We start from the raw sequence: 26,673 nt of genomic DNA on the forward strand, positions 1-26,673 counted from the left end.
TCTACGGCGTCGAATCTGCGTTTCCGGATGAGAAGCTATTGAAGGGAAGGGAGGAGGTCCTGGCGTCGGCGCTTCCCGGACAGAAAAATCGAATACCTCGTCCGGAATCCAGGTGAGAGATGAGTGCGGTGGAAGTCACTCCTGCCTTTCGTACGAGGGCGCCGGCCCCAGCCCCTGTCACCGGTCGGCCAGCGCCCCTCGGCTTGGTGAGACCGCTCCGGAGCCGGTGCGGCGTTCGTCTGCTCTGTCGGCCGGGCCGCCCCTCCTGTGCCGTATCTCCGCAGCTGAGCCTTGCGGTCTCGTGACTGAACGAGCTTGCCTCGGAGCTGGGCGGGGGGCTTTGTTCTCCCGGGGAACACGTTACTGCAGGCCCTTCTCCTCTTCCCTTCTGTCAACAACTTTGTTTCTGCATTTTCAGTAACCGCAGCTACTGCTGCCTTTCCTCTGAGCCTGTTAACCTTGAGCCTGCAGTGGGTTTGAGGACACAAATGCAGACTGAGTGCGCTGTTGCATGGCGATCGAAAACTTTTCACATCCTTTGTCTTCCCCTCTTAAAGTTAGTTTACTCGAGGAATGGTACAGAGATGTTTGTTGCTTTTGCATGTCTAAGTGGTGCTGTTCAGATCCCTCTCTGCAACTGGACATGTGCCAGCCTCGATTTAGTTTTGGTTGTCTTGGAATGTTCGTTCATACATGGAACTTGTAGATAAAATACAGGGTGATATATCTTTCAACTATGTGTTAAGTTTTCTACAGAATCAGTGAATGGTTTGGATTGAAAAGAACCTTAAAGATCAGATACTTCCAACTGTTTGGACACCTCCCACTAAATCAGATTTCCTAAGGTGCCATCCAACCTGGCCTTCAATACTTTAAGGAATTGAGCATCCATAGCTTCTCTGGGGAACCTGTTCCAGTGTCTCAACCTCCTATTTTAAAACTGTTACCCTTTGTCTTATCACTCCAGATAAAAAGTCCTTCCCCAGCTTATCTTTTAGCTCCCTTTAAGTACTGGATGGGTGCTGCAACGTCTTCCCGGAGCATTCTGTTTTCCAGGCAAGAAAATAACTCTCAGCCTGTCTTCATAGGAAAGGAGCTCCAGTTCACTGATCATTTCTGTGGCCTTCCTCTGGATTTGCTCTAACAGGTGTCTGTCTTTATTGTGCTGGGAGTTCCTGAATTGAATGCAGCATTCAAGGTGGAGTAAACAGTATTCACAGAATCACAGAATCACAGAATCACCCGGGTTGGAAGGGACCTCAAGGATCATGTAGTTCCAACCCCCCTGCCTAGCAGGGCCACCAAACACACACATTCAGATCAGGTTGCCCAGGACCCTGTCCAACCTGGCCTTAAACACATCCAAGGACGGGGCATCCACAACCTCCCTGGGCAGCCCGTTCCAGGGCCTAACCACTCTCCTTGTATAGAACTTCCCCCTAACATCCAACCTAAATCTTCCCTCCTTCAACTTCGATCCATTTCCCCTAGTCCTGCTGTTGTCAGCCCTTTTGAAGAGTTTACTCCCCTCGTGGGTGTAGGTTCCCTTCAGGTATTGATAGGCTGCAATGAGGTCACCCCGCAGCCTTCTCTTCTCCAGGCTGAACAAGCCCAACTCCCTCAGCCTGTCCTCACAGGGGAGGTGCTCCAGCCCCCTGATCATCTTAGTCGCCCTCCTCTGGACCCTTTCCAAAATCTCAATGTCTTTCTTGTACTGAGGGCTCCACACCTGGACACAGTACTCCAGATGGGGCCTCACAAGAGCCGAGTAGAGAGGGACGATCACCTCCCTGTCCCTGCTGACCACCCCTCTCCTGATGGAGCCCAGGATCCCATTTGCCTTTCGAGCTGCCAGAGCGCACTGCTGGCTCATGTTCAGTCTCTCGTCCATCAGGACCCCCAGGTCCTTCTCTGCCGAGCTGCTCTCAAGGACCACTCCTCCCAGCCTGTACGGGTGCCTGGGGTTCTTCCGGCCCAAATGCAAAACCTTGCACTTTGCCGTGTTGAACCTCATTAGGTTCACCCGAGCCCAGCCCTCCAGCCTGTCGAGTAAACAGTAAACAGTATTAAAGTCATTTGTTTAATCGATTCCCAGCATGTGGACTTGTTTATGACCCTATAGACTAATCCTATAAATTTTTCTGTGGAGAATAAACTTTTTGTTTTCTGCTTTTCTTCTCCTTGGACAGTGGCTTTTAGCACTGAGGAGGTTCCCATTAGAATAAGATGCCCAACATTGCAGGGTATGCTCAAAAAAGAGAACTGTAAATCTATGAAGGAGACCTTGTGGAGAGAAAAACCGCCAAGACACAAGACAGCTCCCATTGTTCATTTTTGTCTTGTAGACAGTTCTCTTGCTTTTTTCTTTTCTCCTTTTTTTTTTTTTTTTTTTTTTTTTTTTCCTTCTCATGGTTTCCTTTAAAAATAAATCCAATTTATCCTTAGGCAAGTTTCAAAAGAAGTAAGTAAGCTTCTTCCAGAAGTTGCTGCTGTCTTCCCCTCCCCACAACTCTACCACCGGTAGAGAAGAGGCAATAAAATCCTAATGCACTCCAAACTATTTCTGTTTTTGAGACATAGTTGTCTGCACTTACAGTTTCTCAGTTAAAGATAGCTTTTTGTGTGTTTTTCTTCTGTCGTTTCTGCCTTTTAGTCACAAAGTTTATACTGTAATTCTTGAAAGTAAGTACCATAATGCGCTCAATCCCAGTTTGGAATAACGTAGTGTTCTGGAAACTGGTGTTCATTTTACAGCTTCTACCTGTGTGTTTGGAATCCAAAGCTGAAATGAACACCAATGAAAAATGCAGGATTAAAAGTTTTCTTGCTAGAAATTGTAAATTATTAACGAAGACATTTGCATTTATTTATTTGTTTTATGAGAATGTCATTATTGCTGTTTTCATTGCTACTGCAGGAAATGAACTCAAGAAAATGAAGCCTAATAGAGGAAAGGCCTGTGCTGGAGAGAGAGACTATGTGTACACACTCAATGCTGGAAATCAACATTTTGTGCTTACAGTGCCTCTCAAATTTCCTGTGCAAGAGAATATTAGTCATTTGCATGGGCGTCTAATGCTTCTGCACAATCTGCCATGCTTTGTAGAAAATGGTAAGAACTTTTTTTTTAAAATTCATGTCAAGTATCAGTGTCCATAAATGTTTTACAAGATACTTTAAGAAACAAGTACTGAAAAAAAAGTCGTGTTTTTTTTTTTTAATTAAAAACAAGAACAGCAAAACATTTATGGCTGTCAGTACGAGCAAGTATGATGCCCAAATGAAAGCTTTTCAGAAAAACCTTTGTATCCTACTTGATTACTAATACTCCACTGATGTGGTTTTGTTGATGTTCTCTTCTTGTTATAAAAGACCTGAAGCAATCTCTTAATAAGTTTATAGAAGATGAAACTATAAAGGGTTATGATAGAGAAGCTGAAATGGCTCTGGAAGCTGTGAAGTCAGGAGAAGTAGACATAAACCAGCTGGCAGATACTTGGGCTAAAGCTTATAAAGAGGTAAGATTAATATTCGGAACTTGTTTTGTGAGTGTATGTGCACGTATACGCAGATAATCACTTCTGCAAAGGTGCAGAATTACACAAATTCATTTTTACTCATCAATTCTTGTAATTTTTCCCTTTTATTCTGAAGTGATCATGCAAGTTCTTTATCAGGTTTTTCCTGAATTTATGTTATTACTGGCAAAAATTTAGTTGAGCTATAAAATCAAAATAGAAAGGTAAGACAGGTATTTACAGTCAAACAGAAGTAGATGTATGGGTTACAGTGCGTTAGAACCAAATCAGAAGATAGTAAATTGCAAAAATATCAACGAGGACTCCAAAGGAGGAGGTATATGGTTTTCAGCTCATTTTCTGAGTTCACATGAGTACTGTACTCTTAGTTATTTGTTTTGTGTTTAAACTTCAAAAAAGAGGAATGCAGAGGAATTGGAGGAGTCCTAGTGGAGAGAAAAAAGCATGACAGAAACTGCAGCTATTGTGGAAAAGTTTGAGGGCCTAACTTGTTGTGGAAGAGTGAAGAATATTGCAGGAAAATGCTGGAATATATGTCCGTTATAAAGAAAATTGGCAAAACAAAATGTTTGCCTTAATGAACATCCCAACAAAATGAAATTAGCCGAACATTTAAGAAGGATTTTTTTTACTGGGGAGCATAGGGGTGTGATGAAACAATGAGTTTACCCTCTTTTCTCTGAAGAAATGAATAGGTTAGGCAGACTATTCAAAACCTTGTCTCTGTGTGAGGATTAGAATTATATTGTCTTTTGATATTCCTTAATTTATTATTCAATATATCAGCTACATTTGTCAGGTTAAACTGGTATATAAAAATATACAGAGTGTTTCAGTGTAGAAGAGCTTGCTGAATTGACATGTTTGGGTCATTCGTTATTCAGTAAGAATTGCTTTTCTGAAATCATTGTTGATCACATTCTAATTATATCAACAATTGGTTCTCCTTTGTAATAAAACATTTTTCTTTTCATAGCCGATGTTCTGAACCCAATCTAAAATCCATCAAATGATGAAATATTGTACAGATATTATTTTAAGGTACTATAAAATAAAAGTGCTAAATTTTCTTCTTTGCAATGGGTTGGTGGCTGAAAATTGATTATCCCTCTCTGTAATCAAAATGCTTCTGCTGTTGGTTGCTTTCAAAAAGAGAGTATATGGGAAGAGAGAAAATAATAATAGTTAAGCCAGAGTATAGATGACTTAAATTAGGAAAGAGGTAGTTAATGTATGTTGAAGGATGTACATCAGAATGAATGTCCAGTTGGTTTTGTGCCACCATTATAAGACATCTTTATTTTAAATCATTTGGAACCCTTAAGGATGTATCTTTTATAATTTTTAGACAACGTTAGAGTATGCAAAACCTGAAGAAAACAGCTGGGATGAAGATTTTGCAGATGTTTATCATGATCTGATACATTCTCCAGCTTCTGAGACCCTGTTAAACCTGGAACACAATTATTTTGTTAGCATCTCAGAATTAATAAGTGAAAGAGATGTGGAATTGAAAAAACTACAGGAAAGGTATTATTTTTGTTTTATTTTATTGTTATGCCAAATATGGGTGTACACCACCAGATTTATGTTTCTGTCTTTAAGTATGTAATAAATACTTAGCCTATATTACTAGGGTCAGTTATCTTCCATTCTACTTGGTCACTGAGAATTAGAAAAGGTCATCTGAGTAATATAAGGTTTGATGGTGTTGATTCCCATTTGTTCTATTATAAGAACTTAGGATGTCTGGTAAACGAAGTATAAGTACGTACCGTGCTTTGCCCTTGTAATTTAAATGAGAAATTGGAAGTTCCACCAGATGAAAGAAGGAGGAATGGAACTGAATGAACTTCAATTCAGAAACTCTAGAAAGTATGTGAGTGTGTGTGGGATCCCGACTTCCCTAAGATTGTGAAGTTGCAGGTGGCTGCTTTGCCCACAGGGGGGAGAATATGCACTGCGGGATGTTGTAAGTGCTAGATACAAATGCTGGCAATGCTTGTGAAATACCAAAATATTCGAAACAGTATGTTTTAGCATTGTAAGCAGCACTATTTTTGGTTTTAAGCTCCTTTTGTATGATGTATAGCTATTTATGTAGCATTTTGGTTTATTTTTAATGTACCTCGAGAATAAATCTTACATATCTCTAATTTGTGGGTGAAAATTTCCAGTAATGTGTGTAAGCATATATATATATATATATATTTTAAATTATTTTTTTGTGTGTGTGTGTGGATTCTTAGATTGTCTTGATTATTTATAAAGAAGAGAGACCACTTAGTGTTAATAGCAGTAATTGCAAGCAGCTCAACTATGAGTGCAGGTAACCTGTTTACACAGGAGGTGGTTTGGAATTCATGACCATCAACTTAAGTTTGCTATAGTAAATCTATTTATTTCTGAGGACTAGGGTGAATACAAAAGACAAAGTGAAGCCAGGAAATTTGGAAGATGAGGGAGAGATGAGGTATTTGGATGAACAGTGATAGCAGGATCATGTTCATTAGCTCCAGTGCCCATTTTTGAATACAGCAAGAGCTGGAAACTTATCTGGGTATTAAAAATAAGTGTGTTTAGCCTACTTCCTGATGGTTACATGTTTGCATCATTTGTATTTGTGAGGGAGCAAAGCCAAAAGGGTTGAGAAATTTTATTTCAAAACAATGGTTATGTCTGCATTATAGTAGCTAGCTGGGAAATTTTACATATTCTGGACTGTCCAATTAATTTTTATTTGGGAAAAAAAAACAACCAACAAATCAAAACATGATAGCTATTTTAAATTGAAAATATGTATGCTCCTAACCTAAAGTTTTTTTTCTTTTATGTCCAGTGACTTTTCCATTATTTTTGGATAAAATAGTTAACTGAAAAGAGTTAACTAAATAGAGAACTACCCCCCTAAAATTGTTAGAATTAAGTGTCTGACTCCGAAGTAGCTACTATAAAATGCACTTAATTCACTGTACTGTAGTACAGTCCTCATTGGATTTTTTCAATATGGGTCATGCTTGTCTTCTGGATCCCCTGCCCTTGTGTAAAGTGTTGTTTCTGCTGATAAGTCTTGCAGATTTTTCTGTGTCCTGGTAGAACAGTAGAAAAGAAGCACTACAATTGAATTTCAGCAGTTAGTTCAGACCACGTATTAGTAAAAACCTTCCTAATGATAAGGATAGTAAAGTGATCCAGATATTAGTATGGAAAAACTGGACATATGTACAAGCAGACTTGAAATGTGTGGATTCTGATTCCAAAACAAGCAGGTAGTTAAAGTACTACATGACATATCTTTCAGCTATGTTGAGTTTTATGTAAAGTCATAGAATGGTTTGGGTTGGAAGGGACCTTATGTATCATCTAGTTCCCCCGACAGTGACCAGGTGCACCTTCCAGTGCACTGGACTGCTTAAAGTCCCATCCAGCCTGACCTTAAATACTTCCATAGTGGAGACTTCCACACCTTCTCTAGGTAAACTGTTCCAAAGCTTCACCATGCTTGTAGTAAAGAATTTATTCCTTAAATCTCAATCTACACTTGTAAAACCTTTACCTCTTTTTCTGTCTCTCTATTCCCTGTTCAGGAGTCTTTCTCCATATTTCTTGCAGATCCTTTTAAGTACTAGCAGACCCCTATAAGGTCTCTGTAAGGTCATCTCTTCTCAAGGCTGAAAAACCCCATCTCTCATAGTCTCCTTGAAGGAGGACAGGTGCTCCACCCCTCTGACTGTTTTTGAGTTCTAGCAGGTCTGTGTCCTCCTCATGCTGCAGGCTGAATGCAGTACTGCAGGTGGGATCTCATGAGAGCAGAATAGACGGAGTGGATCACCTCCCTTAACCCACTAGCTACTCATCTTTTGTTGCAGGATACAATTGACTTTTTGGGCTGCCAGTGCGTAATACCAGCTTATTTTTGTTTCCACTGATACCCTCAATTCCTTCTCCACAGGGCTGCTCTCAGTACAGTCACATTGCTCAGCCTGTGCTTACGTTTGGGATTGCCCTGACGACCTTAGGCCTGTGTGATTAGCACTGATTACCTGACTGATAGAACTGATCAGTGACAGTATCAACAACAGTGCTTGTTCCTCTGCTAGTTTATTGAAAGTGTTACTTGTTATAAATCTGCATTTGCTTCCCTTTCAGACAAGGAGCAGAAATGGATAAGGTGATGCAGGAACTAGGGAAATCTCTAACAGACCAAGATGTAAATTCATTAGCAGCTCGGCATTTTGAATCTCAGCAGGTAAACTAAGTTCAGCAAATTGTAAAACATCACGTATATATTTGCATTAAAAAGAAAACTAAAAACATTCAAATAACTGTCTTCTTGTTAGGATTTAGAGAACAAATGGACCAATGAATTAAAACAATCTACTGCTATCCAGAAGCAGGAGTATCAGGAATGGGTGATAAAACTTCATCAGGATCTGAAGAATCCCAACAACAGCTCAATCAGGTATTTAATTCCCCTGTGGCAGTTCACTCAGGCTGTGTTGAGTTCTGAGAACTGTAGGTCCCTAGTGCATGTGGAAGTAATGAGTAGGATGTCTATAATAGGGCAACTAGAAGCTTGGAGGTAGAAAGATAGTTGCTTATGTATGCATATACTTATACATGGATCTTTCAGAAAATAATATCTCTTGTTTATTTCCACGGGAGCAGCATACACATGAAGTTATATTTGATAGAATGAATTCTCACCTACAAAAAAAACTCCTGTTTTTCAGAAGTCACCGTCATTGCTGTGCATTTTTGCCACTGATGAACAAAAGTATGCATGCCACTTTTGTAAAAATCTGCACCAGTGGGGGTGACATGCTGCTGCTGTCACCACTGTTGAAACATAATGTGTACTGCCTCATTGTGCTAATGTCCACTGCTTAGTCTCCATAAACTTTCAGTAAGCAGCAATGAATGTCAACAGGTGCATTTTTTTCCACATGGAGGATGACATGCTTCTTCATACACACTTCCATGTCAGGCACCATTTAGACTGCCCCTCTGCTGCCATCTGTTGCATCACTTTTGCATCATTTTGTCGTTCAGTCTCAAAATATTTTACAAAGAAAACTGATAATATAAATCTAATAGTGAAGCTTTCTTTTCCTGCTGACAAGCAGATGACTTCATTGCAGCATGATAGGAGTGCAGGTCTTCAGATGTGAAGAGTTCATTCAAAAGAAGTTTAGTATCTTGATTTCCACAGGCTGAGAAATTTTTTTATAGCATTTGTGAAATATTGTTGGTGTACAGCAGCTAGTATAAACTTCTCAGTAGGTTTCTTATTATTTTAGCGATGAAATTAAGGTTCAGCCCAGTCAATTGAGAGAATCTGTAGAAGGAAATGGGAGAATTTACGAAGAGCAAAGACTTTTAGAAGAAAGTTTTACTATTCACTTGGGTAAGTAAAACAAACTGACAGCAAAGCCAAAACATAATAACAGACTAGAGAATTATACGTGTATGTCTTATTTACAGTATTTAATTGTCAATGTATTGTATACAGATTGGGATTGTTTTGTATTTGTTGTTTGCATACGTAAGAGAAAGGCAGTACATCATAAACCATATTAAATAGTGTCTAGCTGTCTGAAAAATACTTAATGGAAAACATTCTGAAAGCAAATTTTTATACACTCTGCTAAAGTGAATAGTTTAAAGAAAAAGTATGGTGACATCAAAGCACATAACAATTAAAAATATGAGTGTTGATTCAATTCCTAGAATAATAGGTGTTTGATTTAAAAAAAAAAATAAAATTATTTTATTATTGCTTGTGCATTGAAGGTTTTTAAGCTGTTTGTTGTAACTGCTCCCAGATAGTTTTCATTTCTAGCTTTATCACAGGGAACAAGTCTCATTTCAGGTATAAATATGCCTTTTTGGTTACAATATTGCATTTTTATTTTTAAAATTGCTGATATGCATATAAGATCATGCATTTGATTAAGAACTTTGTGTATGATTGTTTATGTTTCTCTTATGGGTCTTTCTCACAAAAATTAGGTGGAAATTTTGGTTCATTGCATTTTGATAACAATCCTGAGTTTCATCCTTTACTGTTTGTATTAAAATTGTTTGTATTCCATACAGGAGCTCAGTTGAAGACCATGCATAATTTGAGATTACTGAGGGCTGATATGCTGGATTTCTGTAAACACAAACGTAATCATCGAAATGGAGTAAAGCTTCACAGACTTCAAACTGCAATGTCTCTCTATTCAACATCTCTCTGTGGCCTCGTTTTATTGGTAGATAACCGTATCAGTTCGTACAGCGGCATCAAAAGAGGTGAGTCCTCTAATGGAGTGCAACATGCCATTAAAAGTCAATGTGACTCTTGAAAGACTTGCTGTCTTCTCCCACTAAAAGTGCAGTCAAATTAATTTGCTAGAGAACCGAGTGTTTTGTGTGTGGTACTACAAAAGAGTAACAAGTGGAAAAGCAGTATAGGACACAGTTTTGCTGAGTAGCTTGAACTCTGATATGCTGTTAACTCCTTCATCTCTGTCCTAGGTTTTGCTTTTTAGTTAGGAGGATGTTAGAGTAGAATCATTAATGTTGATTTGCCTGCTGTAGATTGGCTAACGATCAGTAGGGTCTTCTAACTCTCTTATGTCAACTTATCGTACCAAAACATATTTGCAAATACAACAGTTAAATAGTTCTAAAATTGGTGAGTAAATGTGATAAAATGCCATGTGCTTTAAATATTTCCAGTACCATAAATTCCATTAAAAAGGAACAATAGGAGTATTATTTGCCTGCTCTTGGAAAGCTTGATTAATAGCCATTTTAAGTGCACCAATAATAGGTGATGATGAATGTTTGAAAGCAAATGAATTAAACACTTGTTTGTTCTTGTTACAGTTTTGATTGCTCAAGCATTCTGTGAACCATATTATAGACTTTCCCATCTCCTTGAAGTTTAAAACCAAAAAATTTATATTTGAAACATCTTTTTACTTGTAGCCAGTATTAATTTTGTGCTAGTGGTGGCAATGGTGATGAGGAGATGGTTGGACTAGATGATCTTATAGGTCGTTTCCAACCTTGTGATTCTATGATTCTAATTGTCATTTTTCTAGCATGTCTGTTCTTGAGAAAAGGGAGGGAGGAAAAAAGTAGGCTTTCATACAAACTGAAAACACTGTGGAATCAAAAAAATAGAAGAGGAAAGTGTGCCCATAAAAATACCAGATGGATTTGTTCTGTATATGATTTCCAAATTGCTTAATTCTCATAGTATTATTTCATGCTTGCTCTTGTTTTCCCTTAGTTTTTTTTATTGTTATTATTAGTCCTTACATATTTAAATTATTAACAAATTGCAAAAATTTGTTTTGTCATAAATCTTGGGTGATCAAGAGAATATCAGCATTTAAATAATGCCACTAATTACAAAATTAGGTACTGCAGCCTTAGCAGAGAAGAAAGGAGGAGAAAGTAAGGGGCTGCCAAGCAATCTATGAAATATAATGCTTAGTATGTTTTGATTTCGTTTAGATCCAAAGGAACTTTGGCAAAGTTAACTTTAAGCAATTTCCATAGCTTTCGCACTACCATTCTTTTAAAAAATGTTGCGGAAATGAATGTTTCATGTCTCTGTTCCTCTAATCTAGTCAAATATATTGCTTTAAATCAATAACGAGCATCTGGTTATGCTAAGACCCCAAACAACTTGAGGCAGCAACTGATGCTTGGCCACATCTCTTTATATGCTCTGTGATTATTACTGATTGAAGATCAGTGATAAGCACATTTGAGAAGAAACTTTCCTTTTAAACTATTAAATTGTTTGTTACAAGAGCACTACTCTGATAACATTCTCCTTACTAGAAGGCCTGTTAAGAAATAAATGTACTGGGAGGTTTGAAGGTTCACGATGTGGGCAAAAATGCTATATAGAAGGCCTTTACATAGTACATTGATGCTGTTTAAATAGAAAGGTAGTGGTGTATGTACATTACATTTCTGGGTTACAAAAGTGTATCAATGGTTTTCTGCTTCTATTTTAAACCAGAAGATCACAAATCTAATAGCTTTTGGTTTTGATGGGCTATAATGACTCAAATCTCTGTGTGATTAGAAAAGGATGGTATTATTCTTATTACACGTGGAAAACTGATCTTTCACTATGTTGATATCATTCAGCTTTTTGTTGTAAGGAGTAGTAGTTGTCTCTTTACTTACTCGGTATCTGTGGTGCAAACCTCTTACATTAGGAATCTGTAGGGCTTCTGTGACTCAGATTTAAGTGCGTATAGCACACTCAATCAGTGGACTACAATTAACTTCAGCTTAAGTATGAGAGACTTTCTGTTGTTGTTGTTTCAGTCCTAGCGTTATTTTATTTTGATGCACCCAGAAAATAATCTTTTGGAATATGAGCTGTTTCTTCCTATGATCTTGGACACCAGAATTTAGTAAAGCATTTCAAATACACTTTATGTTGGAGACAGTACATAAGGTATATTAAGATTTTCTTTATATCTTGCCAATTCCTGTCACAGCTCTTCATGGGAATATATGGAGCTCCTTAGATAATCAAAGTGTATTACGTACTTAAAGAAGATTGGAGCAGGTACCTCAAAAAAGGAAGCAAGTCAAAGTTGTTTAGCTGAGCTTCTTGCTGATAGCTTTTTCTGGCAGTCATTAACTTGTTTGGAGAAAAGGCTAGAAACTAGGATTTGTAGCTTAGATTACCATTTACAGGGGCAGTATGTGATGAACCTAATTATTAATTTAATTTTTCTAAGTCTGACATCAGACTTTCTTATTGGGAGAAAGGATTTGCAGCTCTTCTCAGCTGGTGGTATTCTTTAGCTTTCAGAGAGCTGAAAATATTCCCAAAATAGTTTTGGGAACAGAAGAGGAACAGTATTTCCAAATTTCCAGATGAACTGTTTATGAATTTAATTAACAGCAGTCATTTTACAAAACAAAATGGAGAGCAGTAGTTGCTGTTGGAGGGATCTCTGTGCATGTTTTAATAAAGCATCGCGGATTGAAGGGTTGTTTTTAAAGCACAGTAAAACATATGTTGCTGCTATTATTTTTGGATTTTTTATATAAATGATTTTATTTGAACAGTAAGAGTGTTGTTTTTTGAAGTAATTCTTTTGTTTCAAAAGCTTTGTTTTTTGTTGGTGATATTGTTTTGGTCTGGGTTTATTTTTCATTTTTTATTTATCATTGTAACTAGCATTGCTTGAACACTAGAAATGAGTTATGTAATGTTACTTAGCATAGCCCTGTGACATTGATTTAAATCTTTTATTTTCCTAGATTTTGCAACTGTTTGCCAAGAATGCACAGATTTTCATTTTCCTGGAATTCAAGAACAACTTGAAATTGTCCAGAAGGTTGTACTTAAGGCCAGAGCACAGCGTAGCAATAAGTCAAAAAAGCATCACGGTCAGTGACAACCAAAATTACTTTCTTTACTACTCTATAATAGTCCTCAGTGGAATATTTGTGGTTATGGGCACCTTAGTTTTTCTCTTATTCTGTTAGATTATCTATAAAATGTAATATTCTGGTTTATAAGTTAAGAAATCTTTGTGGAATTTTGTCTTAACAGACTGCGTGCCTATGTGGTCCATGAGATGTTTTTGATGTCATTACATACACACCTTTAAAAAAAAAAAAGAAAGTCACTAGGTTCTAATCATACCTGTGATCAGCCTAACATCACAATCCATATGCAAAGTGTGTAGGATCATTATGTTTTCCTCTGCAATTTAAACTGCCTATGACAATATGGAATTTATTTCCATAAATAACTTAACTCTTTTTCTTTCTGTGTAAATGAAAAGCTTTAAAAATTGTAAAATACATGCTTTGACTTTTTCCCCTCGTCATAAATGAGTGCTAAAACTGAACAGTACATCCACTGAATTTGTATTCTCTTTAATGCTGACTAAATCCTTAATAATGGTTTACTTTGCAGTTATATTTACAAATGGCAGAGAAATCATCTGAGTACAAGCACTGCTTTAACAACATGTACATCATGAAATTTTGTTTTTTTTGCAGACAACTACTTGTATGGCTAAATACATCAGTAATGTGAATAGATTCGTAAGAGTACAAGTAGAGAAACAAGTTCTCTTAGAGACCTGCATATTGCTGTAGCCTAAGGAAAATACTGAAAGCTGTTTTTATAGTGATGATTCATGCAAGTTTCTGTTAAAATTTTATTTTTTAGTATTAAGAACAAATTTTTTAAAAATAGATGCGTAATTAAAAAGCAACAGCAAGGTACTATGTAGTTGTGGGGTTAACTTTGAGTGTTATGTTTGAGAACATTTCTTTTTGTCTGAATAGGGTGATTGAGGAAGAAAGCTAATGATTTGTTTCAGGATTCAGTTCAGCATTTATTGAAGCCAGTGAGAGCACTTCCTGTTTGTCCCCCAACTTTTTCTAACTTTATGGTGAAAATTTAAGCTAGACATCAGCTCAATACATTTTATATGCTAAAGCAGGTAATACATTAATACATGATATATTTAATGTTTGTGTTATTTATTTATATACAGGAAGCAAAGATAGTGGAATTGAAGATAAATCCAAGAATATTGAACGTAACCAGTCAAATATTTTACAAGGTGAGTTCCATTGCATTTCCCCTCTCTTCTTACAGCAAATTGTGTTTTATAGATGCACATTTTTAGCTCTAAACTCAGAACATAAATTATAAACTAAACCTGAGTTGACCTCAATCAAAGGAGAAGGACGTTCTTGTGGCTAAGGCAGAGAACTGGGTGTCAGGACATCTGGTTTCTATTCCCAGCTTTGCTACCACATCATATGACGTTGGGGCAAATCACTTAACTTCTCTATGCTTAAAATTTGTTTTCAGAATTTGAGGGGAGAAAAGGCTATCTCTGAGGATCCTGGAAAAAGATGGAGCTTAAATACTAGCAAATTATTTTCTTTCAGGTACAGTAAAGCATTTTAGAAGGTATTTGATTTTTGATCTTTGAATTTAAGAATTCATTCCTCTGAAAGAGGAAATAGATTTCTAATATATTGTGCTTTTAATAAAGAAGGCTGCAGAGTAGCTTGAAGAAAAATGCACAGTTGAGAGGAAAGGAGATAAATCTACCGTAACCCATAGGTGAATATGAGGGCTTGTTAAAATTGCTTTCATGGTTGTTTTAGGTCTTGTTAGTGGATTATAAATCCACTCTGGATCCTTAACAGATATATCCTGGTAAAATCTTGCTGCAGTGACTTGTATATCATTATTCTTAGATGGTCACTGCTGGGGATTACTTCCTCGTTGGCTCTCAGCAAGGACTATATACCCATTCTCCAGTATCCCGATGCAGTCTTGACTTGCCAGTGAAAGTAGGTTTAAAGAAAGATGCTTATCTGTTGACTGAAACAGTAGGGCTATCACATACCTACTTCTCTGTTGACTCCACTTTAGACATTTTGCTCTCCAACAGAAGGTAACATGAAGAAACCTGAATTTATCTGCCTCTTGCTGCTTGTGTTTGATAAATGAAAACTGATTTGAAAAATTTCCCTCAAGGTGTCTTCTCAAAACCAACTCTGTAACTCATCTTCCCATTGCTGCAAATTATTTTAAATTCTAATAACCACTGATGCTTTTGCATTCTAGTATGTATCATGTATGTAATATAACCAATTACCCTTTTTCCATAGACTTTTTGTATCCTTTATTTTAACCCATCCATTTTTGGTATTTCCGCCTCCCACATCTGTCTGCAATTCAGTGCTTACATAATATATTTTGAGTATTATACCTCCTCTGTGTTTGTTTTTCTGTTTCATACTATATTTAAATCATATCCGCCTGTACTGGCACTATTACATCTTACTACACCGGGTGTCTGTGATGCTAGTGAAATTCATTAAAGCAGGAAATTGAGTGCTGGATGAACGTAAAACAGCGATACTCCGTGATTTTAGACCAGTTCATTTCTTTTATTTCTCTCCTTATGTGTGTGTTCTGATCTGTGTTGTCTACTGGTATTGGCTTTTTGCCTTAACTAGCTGACTCTACTCCTACATTGCATAATAAGTATGTTTCAGTATAGGTCACTGCCATGATACTCTGCCTTTTTATTATATGTTATTCTGCAGGAGAATTCTACATCACTCGCCATTCAAATCTTTCTGAAATTCATGTTGCGTTTCATCTTTGTGTGGATGATAATGTAAGATCTGGAAACATAACTGCTCGGGATCCTGCAATCATGGGACTTAGAAACATTCTCAAAGTTTGCTGCACACATGACATTACTACCATTAGTATTCCTCTCTTGTTGGTACATGATATGTCAGAAGTAAGTAAATTTGTTCTCTTTTTGGCTTCTAGAGTGCAGTTGTTTGCAGTTTTTTGTTTTTTTTAAAGGCACATTTCATGCTGTTTGACACAGACGAGGAAGTTTATCCCAGTCTCCTGCCACATCGTTGTAATAGCACAAGTATCTATATGGTGACCAGAGTTAAGGAACTGAAGCAGTTAAAAGCATTTTGGTTTGCTGAACTTCTTTGTTTTTAATCCCACCCCTTCTTGATCCAGCTCATTGCAAGGCTGCACAGGTATTAACGAGAGAAGTAATGGCACGTGTTTGGCAACACTTATTGCTTAGAAATTGCAAGATACATTGGTTATATCAGATCCCAATTTTAATTGTCATCAAGAAAATCTTAAAACTAAGTTTTTTAGGAACAGTAGAACTAGCTTGGTTTTTAAAGAATTTTTAATTCTGTATCCCTAAACACCATTCTTTATCACCTCAGCCCTATGCAGCAGTAACCAGATTTCACCTCTGCCCTGATTGGTCACCTTCTTCATGCCTAATCATCTATACCTTCAATTTCTGCCCTTGTTTACCTTTTGTGTTCCCGCTGTGTACCACCTGGTCAAGAAGCAGCATACTGCAAGATACTGTTGATAAACACGTGATTCATATACTGAACTTCCGTATTCTTTCCTCCATGGGACACTAATTCATAGAACTTGTCTCTCACGTGTTTTTTCACAGTGTATAAATTATAGTTTAATACCATTGGCAGTTTCTTTTCTCTGATTCAAAAGATGCTGGCAGGAAAGGAAATGGAGGTGGGGACAGAACTAGCAGACAGGCAGTACAGCTACATGCCACACTTCCTTATGTTTAAGGAAGTTTAGAAAAGTTAAGTTTAGAAACTTAAAGGAATGAGAAAAAAAGATAATGGTGCCGTTACTGTTACCCTTGTATATGTATAATTATCATTGTTTTGGGTTTTTTTGAATAACCTTACAAATGTTAAGACTGCCATTCCTTCCGTAAAAGTGCTTGACTCGTAGCAAGAGAAAGGCTCACCTTTGGATTGTTTTCAACAGATGGAATAGCTGATTTCTTTATTTTTTTTTAACAAAATTTGATCTGAACATATACAAAACTGAGATACCTTTTGCAAGATTTGTGAAAGTTCAAGCAATGCAAAAGTTAAAAATATCCAATAGTGAAAATTCTAAAGGATATGCTTCTATATACATGTTAACTCTTAGTAACAGATAATATTATATCAGAAATACACTTCTGCATCTTTGTATTAGTGTCCTTTTTAGGGGTAGCTGCCTGAGTTATTACTGGGACACAGTTACTGCATTTCAGAAATGTGTAGACATTTATTTCTTAATCAAGTCACCGTGTGACTCTATTCATCTTTTTCTTTCTTCAATTGTGCTATTTTTACCTTGCTTTATATGTATGTATTTTAAAATACAAACAGAACACAAGACCATGTGTTTGCTGTGCTTTCAGAAAGTGTTATTGCTGAATGTGTGAAACTGAAGAATTATCTATTTGTGTGGCATTGGATTATCAAAAGGTTTTGGTAAAACACTTTACCTTTGATATTAAACTTTTTAAGTACTTATGAATTAAGCAGAAAGTGGCCTGTATGGTAAAGCATGTGTTAAGCCCAGACTGAACTGAATGAACTGTGTTAGCAGCATATACCCTATTACAGTGCTTTGTAGATGACTGAATTTGAAACTCACAAATCTGTGACTTGTTGTTGAGTGAATAACAGGTCTCTGAAGGTTAACGTGAACTTGGTGCCTTCAGCAGCTCCAGTTTTGAATCCACATTTAACACCTACATTTAAAAAAAAAAAAAAAAAAAAAAAAAAATTTTTGTAAAGTGGTTAACCAAGAGCACAGCTGTAGAGATATGTGCCACCTTCTCTGTGACAGACATTCATCACGAGTTTGCTTTGTGTGTTTCCGAAAGGTTTTCTTTTATGGCTGGTTGAGTAGATGAGTAATGTTTATAACATCACGGAAGTAAGGAGTGTATCACATTTCACTATTATTGGGACTTTGTAAAAAGCTACTCTTTTTTTTTTTTTTTTTGTAAGAAAAAGATAAGGTTATGGTTTCTTTAATTTTTCTTTAATTTTTCTTTAATTTTTCTTTAAAAAAAGAAAAATTTTTCTTTAATTTTTCTTTAATTTTTCTTTTAATTTTTCTTATGTCTAGAATAGCAAGAAATTCAAGATTGTTTTTTTTTCTTTTCTGTTCTGGTCACTAATTTTAACAAAGGAAGGAAACTGAGTTTAATATCTGGGGAAGACGAGATCAAATTTAGGACAGCAGAGGTATTAATGTCTGATAATTGCACTGAAATTAATGTAAACCGAATTGAGGAATTAAATGGTTCTAATGACATGGCTAGAGCTGGCATAGCTCCTTGGTAGTTTCAACATGCAGGCCATTTTATGCTGCCATCAGTATAGAAACACAGAAGAAAACAGGACACTTCAGGGCTGTTGGGCAGCTGTCTGTTGGGCAGCTGTCTGTCGTGCATGTGCCGGATAACCAGGGGATCAGGGCTAGTCACGAAAGGTAGGTCCTGCTTGACCAACCTGATCTTCTATGATTCGGTGACCTTCACCTCTGCGTGCAGTCTACATATGCTTCAGTCAAGCCTTTGATACTGTCTCTCACAGCATTCTTCTGAAGAAGCTGGCAGCTCATGGCTTAGACAGATACACTCTTCACTGCATAAAAAGCTGCTTGGATGGCTGGGTCCAGGAATAGACTTAAATCCAGCTGTCAACAGGTCAGTGCTGGGGCCAGTCCTGCTTAATATTTTTATTGATGATCTGGACAAAGGGATTGAGTGCAGCCTTAATAATTCTGCAAATGACACCAAGCTGGGAGTAAGTGTTAATCTGTTTGAGGTCAGGAAGGCCCTACAGGAGGATCTGGATAGGATGGATCAGTGAGCTGAGGCTCAACTGTATGAGGTTCAACAAGACCACTTCCTGGATCCTGCCTTTTGGTCACAACAAGCCCCATGCAAAAGGCTTGGGGCTGCAAAGCTGCATGGTGGAAAAGTGTATGCGGGTGCTGTTTATCAGCTGACTGAACATGAGCCAGCAGCATGCCAAGGTGACCAAGGAGGCCAACCTGGCTTGTGTTAGAAACAGTGTAGTCAGCAGGACTAGGGAGGTCATCGCCCCTCTGTACTCAGTACTGGTTCAGCGTTCAGTTTTGGGGACCCTCACTACAAGAAAGACCGTGGACTGTATCCAAAGAAGGGCAGTGAAGCTGTTGAAGCCTCTGGAGCACAAGTCTTAACAGGAGAGACTGAGGGAACTGGAATTGTTCACTGTGGAATAGAGGAAGCTCAGGGAAGACTTTCTCATCATTCTTTACACTTGCCTGAAAGAAAGCTGTCGTGAGCTGGGAATTTGTTTTCTTCCAGGTAACTTGCAACGGGATGAGAGGTAATGGCCTCATGTTGCACCAGTTGGGTATTTGGAAAAAATTTCTTCTCAGAAAGAGTCGTGAGGTATTGAAACAGGCTGTCCAGAGATGTGGTGGAGTGGCTTAGTAAGCACGGTTGTGATGAATTGACAATTGGACTTAATGACCTTAAAGATCTTTTCTAACTTCAATGATTCTATGAGTTAAGACAAAAGCGTTTGGTTTTTTTCTTTTTTTGTTTGTTTTTAAGTAAAAATAAAAGGCAAATAGGCTGTGTAGCAAGTATTTGTGAACAGTAATTTTTACATGTAGAGCAGATTATCGAACCCCTGGGCTGCATACAGCCCTGGACAGCTGGTAATGCAGTCCAACAAGATCATAAACTTTAACATTACTGTGAGTTTTAGTGATATTTTTAAACAGCTGATTGCACTTCTCTTGAGCACAGACTGTGTAGATGACAATGAAATGTTGTGGAGAGTGCAGTGCAGGGCTAGCTCTGCTTCTTGTGCCTGCTGCACAGTGTCAATTAAATTTCAGTTTAATTGAGCCAGATGTGTTACACATTAGATGCACATGTGCCACTTGGCAAATAAAGTGCAGTGATTACTAGTAGTAATATTTTGTCCTGGTTTCAGCTGAGAGAGTGTGAATAGCACACCAGTGTTTTGAATGTTGCTGGTTGACAAGGCCATGATTGGGACCAGGCCAGGCTGCTTGGCAAAAGATCTACTGCTGAATTAGGCAAGGGTTTATTCCCTACCACGTGACACCATGCAGAAGGCTATAAAGCTGTGGAGAGTTGACCGGGGCCAGTTGCTGCTTGGGGATTAGCTGGACTCCATTTGATGGGTAGTAACTAATTGCTTTGTGGATTTACAAATATTTCTTTGTATATGCATACACACAGAGAGATACATGTATAACTATCATCACATTTTTGTTCCTACTTTCCTTCTGTTTAGTCTTAGTAAATAGTTTTTATTTCAACACAGGAGTTCTATTTTGATCCCATCTCTCCTCCCATTTCACTAATGGGAGCAAGGGTGGAGGGGAGTGGAATGAGTGAACAGCTGTGTGGTGTTTAGTTGCCTTCTGTGTTAAACTACAACGTATTTCAGCTTACCTACATGTGTATGCCTGTGAAGATGCATGTCCTTTATTATTAAGTGGGCATGTAAGTTTTCTTATTTAATTATTAAAATTGGGCTTGTGTTATTTCATAAAATAATTTACTGTGTAAATGTGATTGCTGGAGAAGAAATATCCAGAATACTTGTGCAGTGCTAACAAACTTTGTAATTTTCAACATCTCCAAGAGCTCACAAACAATATAATTTGCAGTATGTTTTCAATAAACCATACGGTTTGTATTTGATTAATGTTTTTGTAATGTTTGCCTAAACAAATATGTCATTTTACTAATTCAGCCATGCTAAAAGCAAGTTTACAGAGAATGTGTGTAATACTTACATTTATGCACATTTCTCAGAAACTATAAATTCACTAAGTTGCGTATTAAACGGCAACTTCTTTTTTTATGTGAAAGTAGCACAGTAAGTTAAATGTTTTATGATAAGATCTAAAAGAAATGAAATTACAAGAAAAAAAAGCATAAAATTAAAAATGTCAGAGTTGATATATATTAAAAAAAATTGTTGCTTCTATACATTAACTATATTATATATTGTATATGTGGCCTAAGACAGTTCCTCTTAGTTCATTGTGCCTCAGGCAAGCCAAAAGGTTGGACAACTCTGAGACAGATTATCAGTGTGTGTATTAACCTTTAATTTTTTACCTCTTACAGTTTCCCACCTTGAAGTGTATAGCTGCTCATACAGTGTGAAGGTTTTGTGTATTGCAAGTAAACACCTTGCTAATTCACCACATTAATTAATTAACCATTGAAAAAGGATCTGAAAGCTTTGTTCCACAAGAAGTTTCTGGAATTTAGTGTTTTCATTACTTGGTTATGACATGGCTTTCTGCAGAAACTTAAATGTGCTCATAAATTTAAAAAAGCGGTAATCACATGGGAAGAGTCTGTTGATGCAGCTTTGCAGCATGTATTTCTAATCAATGAAGTTGACCTTTTTTATTTTTACCAACAGAAGTGATGTTAATCTGATAACAGATCTTTTCATCTTAAAACGGAGTGGTGTGTGGTCTCAAACAGCAAACCAAAACCCCCGGGCATTTTTTTTTACTTGCTGGAATGTTACTAATGAAAGCTCATCAAAAGTGATGGTTTTTTTTATGTTTTCCTATCCTTTGTGCTGTGCTGTGAATTAGTACCCGCTCAATCCTTTGTTTTCACTGCTGTTAATTTACATATAGAGAAAAATTCTAACATGCCAAAATTACAAGAACGTGTTTTTAAAGGTGGATTGAAATTGAATCACTACTGTGTCATTGTCTGTTCTTGTGGCTTGCATACTGTGACGTTCTAGGTTCAACCTATTATTTCCCTGAGTGCCCACAAGATTTAGCATCTATGTTCCTCTGAAATAGTCCAAGGAATAGTGTCATATCCTGCTGCCTCAATCGGTCCTTTTTAGGCCAGGTCCTTTTATTGATTACATAATGTACTTCTGAATTGCTCTTAGAGTAACTGAACCTTTCTTTTTAGACATTTGTTCTTAAACCAAGCCAAAACAGTGATCAAAACTAGCAGTAAACACCTACATTGCTTGTGACAGAAAGCAAACATAGGCAGTTAATTTGTAACAAAGGCCAACTATTTTTTCCATAAAGATTAGAAATGAAAATAGTATTGTCTGCATTGTTCTGTTTGATTCATGTGCTGTATAACCTAAAAGCAGCACTTTGAGATGCAGAGGTTTATGTGATTAAGACATATAGAGAGAGAGATTTAGTTGTAGAGCACATCTGAACAAATTGATCTTATTTATTATGGACATCATTTTCTCTGAGAAGTTCTGACTCTTTACTGTGGCGGCCTTTCTGCCTCTAACTAGGAAAATTCATCTTAGTATAATTCATGTTATGGTTTACAGGAAAAGAATGTTGTATATAGTAAAACTGTTTCTTAAATGATTTAGACTGGTGCACGTGGCCACACATTACAGTAACTTTTATCAGTGGGGCTTTCATATCCTATCTTGTTGGTTAACTTGACGTAAGAAATTGCTGTCTGATTAAATCTGAAAATCATCAGATGAAGTTAGCTTTTTTTTGTTCAGAAAAATCACCTTTAGGAGAGGAGGTTTTTACATGAGGTATGTGGGTATGCCAATAAGCCTAAATCAGAATCATCAGGAATACCTGGTAACCATCAGTTACTGCTGTTAAGCTGTGGTCAGGAGCCTGTTTTTTGCTACCTGAACCACAAATCTGACAGTCACAATTTTCATTTCTGATGTATATATACTGCTAGAATACCTGATGGGAAAATATGCTTTTATGGCAATTTATTATTTTAAAGAATTTCCTTGCTGCTGTTGTTGGTTGATCCATTTGTGTTGAGCCTTTTCATTATTCATTTAATTTTAGGAAATGACCATTCCATGGTGCTTAAAGAGGGCAGAACTTGTGTTCAAATGTGTCAAAGGTATGTTAGTGAATGCTGCAGCTCACTTCTAGAGTTGAATTTGGTGATTTTAGCTCAAGCTGTATATTTCCCACTGCTCCAAAAAAGTTGTTTCAGTAACTTATTGTTTCTTAAAATACTGGTATTTTTTCTTTGAGATTATTAACTACCATGTTACTCTTGGGCTATTTTAAGCATCAGGAAATAATCTCACACTTAGAATGAAGACTGAAAATGTTTTGAAAATATTTTTATGAGTTGCACTTAGTGAAAGAAAAACTCCTTACTGCTTTTGAGCAATCTCTGAAGGAAGGCAGGAACTGACAGTTGTCAATATACTTTCCAGTGTCTTATCTATGTTAATTTCCTCAAACAATGTAAACTCCACACTCTTTTTTTAAAGCTAGTTTATGTGCTAACTCATCTCTTTGCTGGAAAGTCATCAGATTTAGCATTTATTTCCTATCTATTCCAATTGTATTATTACTTATTGCATTCTTGTGTCCCGTGCTTAAATACTTACAGCAAGCAATCATTTAGAGCATTTAAAGTGTAAGTAGTGTAGTGTTCTCTCTACTACATACTTTAGGAACTTTGTGCTGTTGTGACCTTTAGTGATTCACAATGGAGTATCCATGTAATCACTTTCATTATATAGTATTTTTCCAAATCCAATCCTTAACTGTCAGCAATGTATTCCTGTGGACCTTATAGTTCATCAGTTACAGTTAAGAAATGCTAGCGTAAAATCAAAATCTTAAGTTGAGCAATAAACACCACGTTCTTTCTTTGTAAGTTAGTTCAGGCATGTTTGTCTTTCCAAATAGTGAATATATATAAGCTTTGAAAAAGATATTATTGGCTCTTATTTTCTCTGATGAAATGAACTTTACATTGTATAATGTTAGACTTCTGTTGAGCATACAGTTGATCGTAACTGATCTAAAGGAAAGAGTTATTTCTAAAGTGAAAGCAAGCTATTGGAAGAACACATAGCAGTCGTGTCTGGAGAAACCTCTCACTTCTGCTGATAAACACTGTTTCTGTACTGTAAGTGGTTTTTTTTTTGCTCTTCAACAAATTTTCTGATCAATTCTTCGTTAGATTTTCCAGTTAAATAAGGTTTCAAAGTAGATTAGCCAGGTCAGATATGAATATGAATAACAATGACAATAGTAAAGGCAGTTAAAATCCTAACTGCATATGAAAACTTCCTAACCTCCTCATTGCTAGATAAGAGTGTAATTAAGAGGGAAGCATGTATAAGTAATCCATTATGAATTATGTATTATGAATATTGGATTTTAGGTTTCATGATGGAAATGGCCTCATGGGATGGAGGAATTTCTCGGACTGTACAATTCTTGGTACCACAGGTGGGTTAAACAAGTTTCAATAGTCCCCTGGGTTAGATACAAACAAGAAGTTAAATGTCAGTATACTTAGGTTTGATTTCTTTGCTGTGTCCTGTTTGTTTGTTTTTTGCTGTGTTTGTTTGAGTTTAAACTAGTCCATTGTTGTTTTGATTCCTTGCTTACAAAATAGGAATAAAAGGGTTTTATATTTTGGGGTATCCTTTAGAATATCCTGGGAGTACTAAAAATTCAAACTGGGAAATTTGTTTTTCCAAATAGTGAATATATATAAACTTTGAAAAAGATATCATTTGCTCTTATTTTCTCTGATGAGATGAACCTTGCATTATATAATGTTAGGCTTTTGTTAGTCATACTGTTGAGCATCTTGGAAAATTGCAATGAAGAGAGTTCATTTATGCTTCCACAAAATCGTTAGACTAGATGTTTGAAGTGAATTGTAATGAAGATTCCTAAATGATTTAATTTGGAGCTTAAACTCATTTTCAGGAACAGGAATCTTTCCAAGCATGGCCAACTGAGGTGTTTTTGTTGTTTGTTGCTGGTGATTTTCTGTGTTTTGTTTTCATTATGAAAAGTGGTGCTGAAAGTTGTCTAAAAAATCAGTGTTATCTTAGGAAAGAAATAGCATGTATTTGTTCAGGAGTCATAAACTAAGGAACAAGAGGAAGATAAGAGTAAATGAAGCAGAATATAATTCTGGAATTCAGGGAGCAGGAGTCCTGTATATAGCAAAGAGCACTATTCTCATTCTTCTAGACAGAAGTACTTGGAACAAGAAATCTGCTGGGGACAGATATGTCACATGAATACACGAACAGTATTTTGGTCCATTTTTTTATTGAATTAAATGGAATTATAGCATGCATTACATAAAAAATCTTTTTGGCCTTCTGAAAAATGATACTCTAAAATGTCAAAAATAAAGTTTAGAGAGATTCCATTCTTCTAAAGTACAGCAAAAAAAACGAAGCTTACTACTTTATCTTTTTTTTCCCCAGACAATTTCTGAGGAATTGTTTTACCAGCTGAGTAACATGCTACCCCAAATCTTCCGAGTATCCTCTACATTAACTCTAACCTCTAAGCACTGAATTTTGTGCGAAAGTAGGTTGTATCCTGTTGACAGAAGAAAAGGTTCTGGAGAATCGGTACTGGAATTTCACTTCTCTGAAGCCTGATGATCCTGAATTGAAGTTTGTTGCAATTTCAAGAATAATGTTATTAGAATAAAAGATAAAATGCTACCTGTATTTGGATGTTAGCATTTCATTTTTACCTCTTTCATTCTTTTTCAGCATGCATTAATATTGAATTCTTCATCTTTTTCTGAAAGAAATTAAATGCAGCTAGTCTTATGGAATCTGCAGAAGTAATTTTCATAGATAGTAGGAATAAGGGCTTATGGAAGAAGTAGGATCCTCTTGGCAGAACAGGTGATGATTTTAAAAACGCATTCTAAGTGTTCTCAGTGGTAGTTAAAGGAGGAAAAAATGATGTCAGGTATCTCCTTTGAATAATTTTGATATCATTTGTCAGAGTTGTCTTTTAAAGGTGACCACAAAATAAAGCGTTTTACTGCTTCATTTCAGCACTTAACCATTATAAAATAAAAAACAAGAGAGAACTCTTTAACCTGTTGCATTTTCATGGAATCACAGAAACACCAAGGTTGGAAAAGACCTACAAGATCATCCAGTCCAACCAATAGTTCTCACTAAACCTTATCCCTCAACACGAAATCTAAACGTTCCTTGAACACCTGCAGGGGCAGTGACTTCACCACCTCCCTGGGCAGCTCATTCCAGTGCCTGACCACTCTTCCAGAGAAGTAGTATTTCCTAACATCCAGCCTAAATCTCCCCTGGCACAGCTTGAAGCCCTAATTGATTGTAGAGGAAATGGACCTGAGGGTATCGATCGATGCTTGGCTGAATATGAGCCAGCACTGTGCCTGGGTGGCCAACAAGGCCAATGGCATCCTGGCTTGCATCATGAACGGTGTTGCCAGCAGGAATAGGGCAGTGATTCTCTCCCTGTACTCAGCTCTGGTGAGGCCACACCTGGAGTTCTGTGTCCAGTTTTGGGCCCCTCACTGCAAGAAAGACATTTTGTAAATCACTGGAATTATTAAAAAGTAATCAATATATCTATAATTTTTCTTTCTTGAAATTATCACTCCTTCTTTATTTTATGGTATTTTCTTTATGACAGGATTCAATTTTTACTGAAAAATAAGCAATCTCGTAACCTCCTACTTCCCTGCAGAAAAAGCTGCTTTTAACCCATGTTGGGACACTCAAGCTTTTTGACTTATTTTTGAACACTAGTGACTGGAAGCAATTCTTAAATTCTAGTCTAGTAGAGACTAGGCACAGGGAAAATCCTGTCTGAAGCTGATATTTACAGGGTTCCTAGAGGAGTTAGCATCACAAGAAGGCAGCTGAGGTAGCGAAG

The 26,673-nt window shown here is 36.9% G+C and overlaps 1 protein-coding gene across 3 annotated transcripts; it reads left to right on the forward strand.

Annotated features, from left to right (window-relative positions):
• The first annotated feature begins 6 nt into the window (after positions 1–6).
• On the forward strand, positions 7–25,469 carry CUNH12orf4 (chromosome unknown C12orf4 homolog). Of its 3 annotated transcripts, none has more exons than XR_006171480.1 (14): positions 7–112; positions 2,918–3,112; positions 3,373–3,518; positions 4,888–5,069; positions 7,689–7,788; positions 7,880–8,001; positions 8,840–8,946; positions 9,639–9,836; positions 12,834–12,962; positions 14,087–14,155; positions 15,663–15,865; positions 18,525–18,637; positions 19,286–22,861; positions 24,149–24,188. XR_006171480.1 is itself a non-coding variant. In XM_042834959.1 (14 exons), exons 2-14 carry the CDS (start codon positions 2,935–2,937, stop codon positions 25,308–25,310), a joined length of 1,653 nt encoding a protein of 550 aa, XP_042690893.1. In that variant the 5' UTR covers positions 7–112; positions 2,918–2,934; the 3' UTR covers positions 25,311–25,469. The 3 variants fall into 3 exon arrangements, 2 of the variants coding, with proteins under 2 accessions (XP_042690893.1, XP_042690894.1); XM_042834959.1 differs by lacking the exon at positions 18,525–18,637 and adding an exon at positions 25,218–25,469 and having other exon boundaries at positions 22,804–22,861; positions 24,149–24,216; XM_042834960.1 differs by lacking the exon at positions 24,149–24,188 and having other exon boundaries at positions 22,804–22,861.
• Positions 25,470–26,673: the final 1,204 nt, after the last annotated feature.

This window comes from Centrocercus urophasianus, unplaced genomic scaffold (assembly GCF_019232065.1).
Source record: "Centrocercus urophasianus isolate 14NV4802_14NV808 unplaced genomic scaffold, USGS_Curo_1.0 seq_5, whole genome shotgun sequence".
Classification (NCBI taxonomy): domain Eukaryota; kingdom Metazoa; phylum Chordata; class Aves; order Galliformes; family Phasianidae; genus Centrocercus; species Centrocercus urophasianus.